Source organism: Trichechus manatus, unplaced genomic scaffold (assembly GCF_000243295.1).
Source record: "Trichechus manatus latirostris isolate Lorelei unplaced genomic scaffold, TriManLat1.0 scaffold00041, whole genome shotgun sequence".
Taxonomy (NCBI): domain Eukaryota; kingdom Metazoa; phylum Chordata; class Mammalia; order Sirenia; family Trichechidae; genus Trichechus; species Trichechus manatus.
Window position 1 is genome coordinate 889,092 of NW_004443977.1, and position 13,409 is coordinate 902,500.

Sequence of the window (13,409 nt, forward strand, 5' to 3'; positions counted from 1 at the left end):
ACATCAGTATTTAACTCTACTTTAGGTAAAACTCAAAGTTGAGTTTTCAAAGGTGTGATAGTTTTTAAAATACATCAGTATTTAACTCTACTTTACTCGTCTTATTAGGAGTGAAGAGAAAATAGCCTGTGGTTAGTCCAGCATAAATCAGTGATTTCAAATAAATGAGTATTGTGTTATCTCTGGTATAGGAATTTCCATAAAAGACTTCTACTTTTGGTTAAACTTTTTTTTTTTTAAACAACCTCCCTCTCCAGAGTCAAGACTTTTGGATGTCACTGGAAAGTTGTGGTTCTTTATATACAATGCAGCTTACATTTCATGGAGTACATGCATTTTCAAGTGGTTTGGGTTATTACCAGTGTGTTTTAAAAAGTAACGTGTGTATGTATGTGTATATATTCTGTACACACATGTATAGTCTAATGTATTTCGGAGGCAATTTTAATGAATTACCATGTGTATAGAAAAAGAAGAGCTGTCATTTGACCCATAGGTAGGGGTGTGTGTGTGTGTGTAATCTTAATAATTACTTACCCAGTAATGTGATTTGACATCAAATTGCAGCAATTAATTTCTTGGTGCTAGTCATCTGCATGACAGGTGCATGACAAATACAAATGACTAGCACTTGTCTGTAGGTGGAAAGCTAGTTACTCCTGTGGCTCAAGAAGGAAAAAAAAGACAGACTTATCTTCCCTCTTTCATAAACAGCACAGAAGAATAATACGTGCAGTACATGCTCTTATTCTGGAGTTGTGACTGGGAGGCGTGGGGGCTGAGAACAGGACTTTTTTTTTTTTTTTTTTTTTTTTAAATCCTGTTTTCCCTTTAGTTACATAGTTTTCTTAATGTGTTCTGTGTCACCTATTTTTTTTAACATTAATAAGTCCTAAATCAAAGGTTTTGTACTCTTCTATTCTGTCTACTGATTGCTTTTTTGGATGGTAGCCATTCTCTGGTGCACTTGTACAGAAAACTTCACCATGGAAAGTTGTGCTTGACCTTTCAGTCTGATCGTTTTTTTCATCTTGGCATAATAAGGCTGCTGTGTCGTCATCCTTCAGCGGAAAAGCCCTTCGTTCCCACCACAAAGACTGAAAGGAAAAACATTTCAGTTAAGTTTCTACCATTTGTTCTGTTTAAATTCACTTATCAAGTAATCGGTAAATGTTAGTTTTGTAGCAACTATTGTTCTGTTCTTTTAATGCATAAATGTACAAATGTATGGATCTAAATATCTAGCAAGTCAAAATATAATGTAAAGAAAATAGTGCAGCAACCTTTGGGAGTTATTTTTTCACTTGGCCTCTGCGAGGAAGAGAATATGCTGCCATAGGGCACTGGTCTTCATTTTCAGCCTGTAAAGAAAGCATTGTGGGAAAGCCCCATAAAAGTATTTTTAAGTTTGCTCTTCTACTCCTACTCTACTCCTGCTTCAGTATCTTCATTTCTGTTCCATCAGACACCTACTGACATTTCCTTCCCTAAGCTTTTGCAACTTGCCTATCAATTTCTGTAGTCTCCACTCTCTCCATTCTAGACATGGTTTTTCTCTGCCAACACCTAATTATGAAAATTACATGACTTCAGGAATGCAGTGTTAGAAAAGACTCCTTGAGGTTAGAACTGGATCTAGGGGGAGGCAAGTAAAAATCTTATAGAGAGGAGAAGAAAAAGCAGCTAACATTTACTATAATTCTGTTTATCAGATTTGTTTCATAAGCAAACTTTCATAGAATCCCCATTCCCTAATAAGGTAAGTAGGTGGAAGTTTCTGCAGGCACCTTACACAAGGAGATAGTGTTTGTAGTTACTGGTGGAACTAGAATGCAGGACTGTACATCCCGATTCTGACCCAGCATTCTATACCGGATTGTTGTACTGAATTTTATGTAACAATGAATCCTTTATTTTCAATAAGCAATTTCTAGAACAAGCTGAAAAAAAAAAAAAGGTTAAAAAAGTAGTTTAACTAGTCACGTACTTACCTTGGTTTCTTGACTTTCATTTAATGAAGGGGAGCCATGTGCACAGGGATCATGACTTTCTGAAGGAAGCTCAGGAGGACTCTGAGCAGCACAGTACTGACCACTACTGAAGTCATTAGTGTATTCTTTCCAAAGCAAGTCCTGTCCTTCAGCATTTTTATTGAAAGCTCTAACAAAATCAAGAAAATGGATAATTTACTATTTCTTGAGGAGTTAACATTTGATGAACAACCCAAGTCAAGTTCACTTGGTAGCTTTTCTTCCCTTCGCAGTTCTGACCCAAAATACTTAAAAAAATTCATATGCTGATCTTCCTAATACTATCATTTTCATTTCTCAGAGGCTTAAATACTACTTTATGAAATCCTCTGCTAAATTATAATAGTGGTTTGTTTTGTTTTGTTTGTTTGCTTCTGTTTTTAGGAAGACAAGAAAGGGCAATTACTTGACCCTTACAGTCTGAGTTCTCATGATATTCTTTGATCACTGTAATGTCACCCATGAGGACTCAATTCACATTTTTCTCTATACTTCTGGAAAGCTGTATCTCTGTAATGTGGAAAAAGATAAGAACTGAATCTCATATGTTAATTAAGGTAATTTTTGGAATGATGGATCAACATAGCAAATCTGGGTATCTTGATGCCTAAACAGAGAAATGTGTTTTAATGATACTAATCCTGTAAGAGATTCCCCTTCACTAAAGTGATTTCTAGACTTCACATGATGTTGCTTTTTGAGGTTTGGTTATATTAAAAATAATCAAATGTCAATATAAAATGCCTATCTCCATCGTTTTCAAAATTGTCATTTCAGGGATTCTTTCAGATACATAATTATTAACTATGTCTTTACGGTTTATTCTCCCTTCCTTTAGTCTACTTGTGTTTTTCGAGGTATTTTAGGCTATTTGCTTTTTAGATTGGACAAGTTTCTTGAGGAAAAAAAAAATTCAAGAAAAACGTATTTTTAAAGTATTTACTTTAAAACAGATTACTCTCTACTATTCCTGAGGCTGACAATGAACGTAAGAAATAGAATGGAATAAAATACAGAAATTTATTTCATCATTATGTAATTAGTCTGAATATATTTTTAATATAAGCTCAGTCTATGCATTGTTTCACCTCTAGTGCACAAGTAGCTGATGTTTTACATAATTATGTTTTCTTCCTTTTTAGTGGCCTCCCTCAGAATTCATGCAGAATATTTATCACTCTGCATGGATACCATGGTTTTGGGTTTAAATTTTATAACACCTGCCTGCTGTTTCTTCTGTGCCACTTGCTTTGCTCCCATAGTGACCACCTGGCTTGCTCTCTCTCTTCATATGTTTTGTGTCTTAGGGAGAAGACTTCATCAGAAAGATCTTCTATCTGGAATTAGAAATAAAAAATGACTGTTGCTTTTATTAGAAACATTGTAAGAAATGAGGTTAGGTTACAAACAGTTCTTTATTAAGAGAACATTAGGAAGAAAACTTTAAAATAAATGTGATCTGTCTAAGCCAAGAGAACAAATGATAGGAGATGAGTGTGAAATTCCTGCAAAGAGGGAGTTGAAAAGTTAATAACTTTTTACTGCTGGGTTATATTTTAAGATTTACCTAGATTACAGATAGGTTCACTGTGCTTACCATTTGCCACTGCTTACTTAAAATACTATTCTCAATGCTTTGTTCATTCAACAGTTTTTACTGATTGCCCATTATGGACCACATACTGTTAACATCAAAAAAAAGTAGAACTCATTGTCTAAGATAAATCAGAATTTCATTAATGATTTATCTGGCATTCCAGCCTCAACGACTGCTTTGATTATGGTATTTAAGAATTTAGATTTTCTGGTAAGAGTTACTCTGAAATAGGCATGAGTGGGGGCATTCTAAGGTAAATTTCAGAAGTTGACAAAAGGTGACCATAGGGTATATTTTGTTTATAGAAAGACTGTCATTTGACAGAAACAAAGAGTCTACTACTAATACTGCTTCTAAAACCCAGCACTTTGGAATTTGTGTGGGCATACAGTATTTTTCCCTTAATTGTCATCTTAATGTAAGTTTTACCCATACAGTCCAAAATCCCTTATCTGCAATTCCAAAATTAAAAAATCTGAAAAAAACAAGTTTTTTATAATTTATTTGGTGACATAGCCTGACCTGAAATGAAGTGAGGCTATTTTTAGTCTGTCAGTCTGTGAACATTTCTCACTACAGAAATACTAATATTTGATCATGGGAATGAGATGCCCTATGAGTATTAGATGACACATCTACCACATTACTTTTTTGTAAGTCCAGAAATTTTCAAATTCAAATCAATTTTGCATCAAGATTTTGAATATGGCATTGTAGACCTGAATACTAATTAAGACAATCTCAGGAAAAAATACAACTAAGAATGAATGTCAGTGTTCACATAAATTCAGTGCTTCAACAACTTACATAAACAGTTTATTTTGCTTTTCCTTATTCTTCCCATATATTTATACATTATCATCTTTGCAGTCAGATTTGCAGAAAAAACATCACTTTTCTAATGAAATTAACTCCTTTTTGGAGAGCTTTCTTTTCGTAAGTGAAACAAATCAGTAGATGTTAAGGGGCTTATAATTCCCTTTTGTTCCTTGAGTATCAAATTAAGCAGGTGTCATATGTAATTATTCAATTAATTGAGAGGCAACTTACCTCTTCTTCAGCTAAATTATAGTCATCCAAAGGCTGAAGAACCACCATCCTCCAGCTGTTGAAGATACAAACCAATTTCAAACAGCTTTTATTATCTATGTAAATTTAGCAATTCTCTCTAAGCACAGCTAAATGCAGTAGTGTTTTCTTGGTACTTCATAATTCAAATGGTTGTCTTTTTTAAAATACATTTCTTTTTAAAAGAAAAAAATACTTATGAGAAATGCACAAGGAGAAGAGGAGGCTTTCTTTTTGGCCTTACAGTGAACAGTCTCTCTGCACAGCTGCATTTTATACCTACTAGACTAAGTTTGAATTAAGTCAGTGGTATGCCGGTAAACTAGCTCAGGAGAAAAGAAGTAAAAGCCCTCATTTGTAGCATTTGCTAGTTTCTTTGATGTAAAGACCAACTATAGCCTTTTTCGAACTACCAACAGTTTAACATCTAGCTCACAGAATTCCTCTATATTTAACAACCAGCTCTGCTATGAGCCAGTTCCAGCATTACCGCACACTGTGAAAAAGTTATTCCTTATTTATGCAGAATACATCAACAGATCCTCTGTAGGGTCTCTCGTAATACTGCGTAGAGTACTAAGAATTCTCTTAATACCTCATAAAAGTTATGAAATTATCTAGAAAAGAGATGGGTAGGGATTACTGGAGTTGTCTCCCACTCATATTGCTGTTTCCAGTCTCCTCTATCCCTACTTAATAGTGCCAGATTCATATTCTTAAGAAACTGCCTTCACCATTGCTAAAAAAGAATTTGACTAGCTTCACTGCCAGTAGGAAACAGATGTGTGTATGGTATTCAAGGACCTCCACAGTCTGGTTCTAACGTTTCCAGCCTTACCTCCTTTTATCACTAACACAAAACCTCAATCTCTGGCTTAGCCTTGTGCATGTGTCTCTGTGCCTTTGTTCTGATTGGCTCCCTGTGTGAATACCCTCTACCTTCCAGACTTCTACCCTGGTCCTTACTGTTCTATCCTTTGAACTCATCTTCCTGTTTAATGTGTTTATTGCTGACTTGGCATCAAAATATTTGTCTTAGACTCTGAATACCTCATGCAAAAGTAGTAGCTTTCTTTGAATTCTTTTTGCAACCATGCACAAACTTCCATCTTTAAGGGCAAGGATTGTTGCCGTAGTTATTTACATCCCTAAATTAACTTTTAGTGTCATACCCATAATAAAACCAACCAAACCCAGGGCCTTCAAGTCCATTCCAACTCATAGTGACCCTACAGGACAGAGTACAACTGCCCTGATAGGGTTTGCAAGGAATGGCTGGTGGATTCAAACTGCTGACCTTTTTGGTTAATAGCCAAGCTCTTAACCTCTGCACCACATACTAGATAAGTAAATATCATTGAGTGAAAAACTCTCAAGAGTGCTACAGTCAGTTTAGGAATTCCCAATTCTTAATAAGAACTGAAATGTGAAGTGATACTGTATGGCTCTTTCTTCAGCATAAGTAAAAGTTTTTTTTCACCATTTTCCTTCCATGATTATTTATACAAGTGGGAAAGGAAAGGGGGGCATCCTCTTTTATTATAAATTAAAAATCTAACATCACTCTGAAAATTTAAATTTATTAAAAGGAAGGAAGAAAAAAGACGTGTGTACATACCTTGGAGTAAGTATTTCCTTATATTGGAGTTTCTCCAACTTAGCTGGGGCCACTAATGACATGGGAATTACGATGTTATCTATGTCATAAGAACTCTCACTTCTCAGTCTCCGTCTGGCAGTATTCTGCAAAACAAGATTGCAGCAGTTTTAGAGAGCAGCCTGTACAGTTAGTTACCTGCGGTGATCCCCTCCTTTCATGAGTTAGGTATGCAAAGAGTTTTGTAAATATACTGTTACAAATCTGGCTACACAATGTTAAGAGAAACAAGCAAGCATAACCTATCTTCAATAAACCAATCTCTCTGGATAGGTATGTAATGTATATCTGTGTGTGTACAAATACAAGACTGTTGACAAGACTATAAAAGATGTTAATGCCTTAAGAGTCTGTCAGAAAAAAAAAGGTTAACATAAGCACCCCAAGTGCCAATAAAATGGTCATTTAACAAACTCACTTTTTATTAGGAAAGGCTATGAAGTATATTTTGGTGAGATATTTGGGAAAGACTACTGTCTTCATTTACGTGTTCCTGGTCCCTGAACCTCATTCTGTCCTTCCTAAACCCTCCTTCCTTTCAACTTCTCTACTCCCTGGCCAGGTGACAGAAAAACAAAACAGAAAAAGGAGACAAGTTTGAATTCTATTTAGGCTATATTTAGCTTCATGCTGTGGAGCAGGGATGGTCATAATGAAGTTCAAGTTTTCACACAGAAAAGAAGCCATAACCAAGGAGTATGGAACTATCTGATTCCTAGTTTAAAACAAAAATTATTTAGTCCAAATTCATTACTTCCTAATAAGATAGTTTTAAATATGCTAATATGTATACTATTAAATAAGGGCTGTTACAGATAGCGAAATAATCTACGAGATATATATATATATTTAATCAGCTGGTTTTAAAGTTCAACACAGAAAAAAACTTTAGACCTCAACATACAGAAAAAACCTACTTGTGATGATGAATTCTGGGTTCTTGCTATAACGTTGACATTAGTAACAGCAGTAAAACTGCTGTGGGAACCTGGTTCTGTGTGTTGAAAAGCAAATTCTTCAAATCGAGTTCTTTCTCCTGCCATGGAAAGAGCCGTTAAGAATGTCTCACATTAAATGTGACTGATAAGTTTTATTTGAATTTTCCTAATTTAGGTGACAAGTGATTCGTTATTTTTTTTAATATATCAGAAAACAACATTAAGGAAATAAGAACCTCAGCCACAGTCCCATCGTAATTATCTGATACTCTTACCTGTTCTCTCATTTTTTATATCTTTGACTTTTTCTTTTACTTTCTGAAGATTTCCTTCTGACCATTCTATTGATTTTTTTTTTTTAAATTTTTACTAGTAGAGAACTATTTTCCAAAAGTTCTTGTTTTCTGGTGTTCATTTTTTATAGCACCCTGTTTTTGTTTCATGGATGAAATTTTTCTTTCTGAGGATGATTAGAAGTTTACTTCTGTTCTCTATTATCTGCTTCCTCCAAGTCCCTCCTTTTTTTTCCTGTTTATTCTGTTCCCTTTTCTTGTGTACATTTATATAGTATTATTTACTGCCCTTATTTTACTTTACTATGGATCTTAAAAATATTTTCCTATATAGTGTAAATAACTATTAATTTCTTAAAATCTAATACCCAGTCCATACTCACATTTTTCCTATTAAATAAAAAAGTGTCCTTTAATGGCTAATATGTTCAAATCAGGACCCACACATTGAAACTGGTTATTATCTAAACTTCTTAAAATCCAGAATAGCCCTACTTTTCATGACAGCAACTTGTTAAAGCAGCTGACCAAATGTCCTGCACTTTGGGAGTTGTCCAGTTAATTCTTCATAGTTATTTCACTTGTTCTTCTATTCCTGTATTTCCATCAAAGTGGAAAGAAGTTCTAAGGTCTCAATTCAAGTGAAACATTGTATCTTAGATGATGCATATTTCATAATGCATCTTATTAGGAGACACAAGTATTTTTAAGAGTGAGGCACTAAAAAGCATATGGAAACCTCTGGACATGAGTGAGAGTTTGTTAATTTTGTAGGTGATTAGGTAGTGATTTGGTCTAAATGTGTTAAGATGTGTTAAGATCTCTACAACTGCAGTCTAGTACATCTTGGACATAGTATTTTCTAATATATACTTGATATTACATCTGGAGAATACTCAAGTAATGTATATAGTGTTAGATCTCCTGAACAATGAACGAGAACCAAAAGATGATGTAATTTGCTATTCAATATATATGTTGCCTTTTTTTTTTTTAATACCATTGTCTGCAGTAATTATGGCAATTGTCCTTCCCAAATCTCCACAACAAACCCCACTCTGAGTCTAGAACACAACCATGGAAATTGAGTCCTGTCCAGGAGGACAGCTAGCAAAAGATAAACTCTAGTCAGGGAACACGGGAAGGGAATGCCATATTTTATAGCACTAGTGAGCATGTCCTCTTTTTAACCTACCTAATGCCGTTTCACTCAAATGTCTTTTCTTTCTTCCCTGTAACAGTTGTGCAGAAGATTCTGACCTTATTTGAGGCTTACATGTAGGTGAATATCCATTTCTCCACTGATTCAGAGAAGTACGATGTACTAAAATAAACGAAAAGAAAGTTCAACACAAACACATAATGAACATGTTAATCTGTTTTACTTATTACATTGCAGAATTTTAAGATTACAGTTCAACATGACTTATATGCTTAAGTACCAAGATTGAAAACAATTTACACAGGATAGGATTCCTTAAAAACATCCTTAGGAAGTTCATAATTCTTTCTATATTTGCTCTATTATTTGAAGGAGATGTAAAGAGGAGGTGATACATTCTCAAAGTTTTCCAAATAGAGTTAAGATTGGTTGAGATCTGTAAATTTTGGCTAAACACGATCAGAATCCTTTAGTTAGCTCCTGCTTACCCTTAAATCTGGAAATAATTCAGGACAGATTTTACAGGGTCACAATAGACTGGGACTCCTTGAAAACAAAAACTAGATTTCATCCACCTCTGACAGCCCTGCACCATCCTTTCACTTTTTTAAAAGAATGAATTTAACATTAAGTCACTTAACACCTCCACACCTCAGTTGCCTCATCTGTAAATTAGGGATTACCCCAGGAATTCAAGGTTATGGAGATTGAATGAGTTAATTCTTGTGAATGTCATTAAAAGGGTATCTGACATGATCAAGTGGTCAATAAATAGTAGGTGTCAACATCATGACTACTATTGTCTGTCTGAATCCGTATGTCTAGTAGTGGATTAATGACCAAATTGGCTTCTTTTTTGAAGGGTTTGGAGATGTGGAAAGAAATAGAAATGCATAGGCTGAAGTGCCAAACTCTCACCAACACTGAAATAAACAAAGAGCATGGCCTACCAGCAGTGACTAGGATTCTGATTTCAAGAAGACAAAGCACCCTAAAAATGACAGACAAGATTTTTATATGTCAACATTTGGCCATATACATCCACATTTGGAAGCGAAAAAGGGAACTGGGTAAGTAGAGCAAAATTTCTGAGGAATCTCTGGAAAGACTAAAACCATATGGAATTTGACTGAAGAGGAAACGTAGAGTAGAAGCACATGGGAAAATACTGCCACAAAAGGTGCTCTTCACCTGGAGAGGGAATCGGAGCAGGACAATTGTCTGGTGTAGCCGACAGGATGACTACACATGCCCACACCCTGGCCACGCTACTTGATGAGGTTATCTGTCTCAACAGATGAAATAATCTGATGGTTTAGGGCAGAGAAATGGATGGGGTGGAGACAGAGGGCACTGCCCAAGTGCCTCACCTTGAAACATGCCCTGCTCATCCCTAATTCCCTCTGAAAATAGTGTAGAGGGCAAATTACTCCTCCCATCGAGAGGATCCGATATATTAGTGGTGGTACTCTTAACAGGGAACATCAACTTTAAAGATGAATACACAAGAGTCCAAAAATTTGAGGAATACCAACACCACAAAACAGTGTACAAGCAACAAACAGAAGAACCATCTCAAGAAATAAGTTAGTGGAACATTCACAGAATACCAATTAACAGGTCTTTCCTATTACCAAGAAATAGGGGACAGCCCCTTTAGAACTCAAAAATGGAAAATACAGTTACCGAAATTTAAAAACAAAATAATTGGGCTCAACAGAATGGACTCAGCTGAAAATCACCATCAGTAAGCTAGAAGAGTAATTCCACAATCCAGAGCAATAAAGAGAGTGGAAAATAAGGTGGACAGACCAAATGGAGAAAACAGAAGAGAGTAGAGATAATGAAGGGGCGGCAATAGTTGAAACAATGACAGCCAAGAGTTTTTCCACAATTACATTAACCTTGAGATTTCACAGAATTCACTTGTGTCAAACATTGCAAATGCAAAAAAATCAGCATATGAAAGATGAAGATACCCTAAAAGTTACCAAAGAAGGGATAAAAGATTACTGCAAAGGAATGAGAATCATGGGACACACAGCAAAACTGGATGCAAGAAAACAAAAGACTTTAAAGAGTGGAGGGAAGGTGTGATAGGCAGAATTCTAAGATTGTCCCCAAGACTTCACACCAACCCAAAAAAGAGAAAAAAGATGTTAAACAGAAAAAAATACGACAGCAGGAGTAAACTAATTTCTTAAAAAAGGGAAACTAGAATTGTGCAAGTTAGGTTTTAAATTTATGTATGCTTGGCCCAGGTAGGTATTACAAGTTTGTGCCTACTTTTGTTTTAATGAAACCTTTTGCTGGAGTATTTTAAAGCAAATCCCAGACAATTCACCCCTCTTGTTTTCTAAAAGCAATTCACCACCCTCGTCTTTAGAGGCACATCAAGCTTTGTGAAGAAACCTTACCCTTCACAAAAAGTAATGTTTTTTCATTTAATTTTACTCGAGTATTTCCTTCACATTTATCATTTTTCATCTTATTCTTTGGTCTCCCATAAGGTTGCAATGGACCCTTTAAATAGCAGAAAATATATGACAATTTCAGAATCTAACTCCAGCCATTACTTTCACCTGTCCTATTGATAATAACCCTTCCCACATTACAATTCTTTCTCTCCCAAATCCTCTCCTAGATTCCATCCTAAAACACTACATCTTGACCCAACATCTCATATCTCCTGCCTTCCCTTTCATTTCTTCATTCAATAAAGTATGGGGAGGCAATTATATGCCAGGCACTTTGCTACACCCTGGGGATACAATGCTGAGAAAAAACAGGCACAGTCCTTGCCCTTTATATAGTTTACAGGCATTAGTTAAATAATCTCAAAGAAATGTAAGTAAAATTGCAACTGTAATGTGTGAGAGAGAAGAGAAGCACATTATGTTACTGAGAGGATATCACTGAAGGATCTGACCTAGTAAGAGCTCTAGGAAAGGCCTCCCCAGAGGTAGTGAGAGATTAGCAAGGTGAACATAAATAGTTGGTGACAAGAGGAAGAAAAAATAGGAAGAGGGAATAGCATGTGCAAAGGCCATCGCAGCAGGGAGCCGGGAAAATTGGGGAACTGAACACCAGCAATGTAATGGAGAAAGTAAGGGAACATGATCAACTCTGAGGCAGGCAGGAGCCAGCCTGTGTAGGTAGGGGGTAGGGTAAGGAACAGGTGTGACATTTGTACTTTGAAAACATCACACTGGCTACAATGACTGGAGGAACTGTATAAAATAAAAGATCATTAGGTTGGATTGTGAAAATATAGAAATGAAGATAGAAGAGCAAATACGAAAGCTATAATATCACATTGACAACTTGGTGATGGATTTAGATATGAGAGTGCAGATGAAGACTGAGCCCTAGGTTTCTGGCTTTCCTGGGTGGTTTGCAGTGTTATTGTTCCTTCTGTCTCATCTATTCACTCTTAAAAATAGTAATACTTTAAAAAAAAATTGTAATACTTTTTATTTTGGCATAATTTTGTAATTGTAGAAAACTTGTAATAATACAAATAATTCCCACATACCTTTAACTCAGATTCCCCAAAGGTAAACATTTTATCACATTTGCCTTACCTCTTTCAAACTCAGATGAGATTAAGTTACTGACATGATGCCCTTTTACCCCTTAATATTTTAATGTGTATTTCTCAAAAATAAGGGCATGCTTTCATGTAACTACACAATTTTAAAAGTCAAGCGATTAATATTATCATCTATACCCGTTGCTGTCGAGTCCATTCTGACTCATAGTGACCCTGTAGGACAAAGTAGAACTGCCCCACAGGGTTTCCAAGGAGCAGCTGGTGGATTCAAACTGCCAACCTTTTGGTTAGCAGCCAAGCTCTTAAACAGTACACCACCAGGGCTATCTACAGACCTATTCAGATTTCACCAATTTTCCCTATAATGTTCTTTATAGGAACTACTGGCTCATTCATTGCATTCAGCTGTCAGATCTCTTTAAAGTTTCTATATCTGAAATAGTTCCACCGTCTTTCCTTGTCTTTCATGACCTTGCCTAATGTGGTGAGTAGAGGCTCCTTATATTGGTTCTGTCTAGTTTTTCCTCTTGATAAGACTAATCATCTATTTACTCTTTAATACACAACAGTTTGGCATTTTCCTATTGTTGTTTGAACTCAGCAGTGGCTGTCATAATCTAATGGACAGTACAGGATAAATCCAAGCTCTTTCGTAAGGCACACAGAAATTTGCTAACTTCATCATCTACCACTTACCTTTACACAGTTTACCCTCCAGGCATACCAAGCTATTTGTATATCCTTGAACACATCACAATGTTTTGTGTATTTGTTTCCATTGTTTAAAACCTTGTTACTCAATGTGGGCCAGGAGCGTTTGAATCACCTGACAGGACCTTATTAGAAACGCACAATCTCCAGCCCCGTTCCAGACTTACTGAATAAGAATATGCTCTTTAACAGTATCTCCCAAGTATTTCATTTGCTCATTAAAGTTTGAGAAGCACTGATTTGGAATACCTCACCCTTCTTCCTCCGTAAATTCAAATTAAGTATTTGAAGCTACACATAGGCATCACCATCTTTCTGGAGTTCTTACCTTTTTCCCATCATCCTTAAATTCTCTTCCTCTTCTTTCCCCTAGGCAGATTTATACAGTCCCTCTTTGTTA

The 13,409-nt window shown here is 35.8% G+C and overlaps 2 protein-coding genes across 15 annotated transcripts in view; one reads left to right on the forward strand and one right to left on the reverse strand.

Moving 5' to 3' along the window:
* RPE (ribulose-5-phosphate-3-epimerase) overlaps positions 1 to 13,409 on the forward strand; it is a 35,945-nt gene that overhangs the window by 15,632 nt on the left and 6,904 nt on the right. For 3 of the 12 annotated variants that reach the window (XM_023731228.1, XM_023731233.1, XM_023731237.1), the window contains 3 exons: positions 1,045 to 1,117; positions 2,415 to 2,587; positions 9,608 to 13,183. The gene's annotated coding sequence lies outside the window, so the exon portion shown is untranslated. Of the gene's footprint in view, positions 1 to 25; positions 782 to 951; positions 1,979 to 2,414; positions 2,588 to 9,607; positions 13,184 to 13,409 lie in introns of those variants that run through there. The other 9 variants (XM_023731226.1, XM_023731232.1, XM_023731235.1 and 6 more) reach the window with 7 other exon arrangements.
* Positions 792 to 13,409, reverse strand: part of KANSL1L (KAT8 regulatory NSL complex subunit 1 like) — a 144,775-nt gene continuing 132,157 nt past the window's right edge. For all 3 annotated transcript variants that reach the window (XM_023731224.1, XM_023731222.1, XM_023731223.1), the window contains exons 9-15: positions 8,779 to 8,907; positions 7,270 to 7,388; positions 6,314 to 6,438; positions 4,678 to 4,732; positions 3,255 to 3,367; positions 1,992 to 2,160; positions 792 to 1,097 (exon numbers count right to left, since the gene is read on the reverse strand). In XM_023731224.1, the coding sequence (XP_023586992.1) occupies positions 864 to 1,097; positions 1,992 to 2,160; positions 3,255 to 3,367; positions 4,678 to 4,732; positions 6,314 to 6,438; positions 7,270 to 7,388; positions 8,779 to 8,907 (944 nt within the window). In that variant the 3' untranslated portion in view covers positions 792 to 863. The remainder of the gene's footprint in view (positions 1,098 to 1,991; positions 2,161 to 3,254; positions 3,368 to 4,677; positions 4,733 to 6,313; positions 6,439 to 7,269; positions 7,389 to 8,778; positions 8,908 to 13,409) is intronic.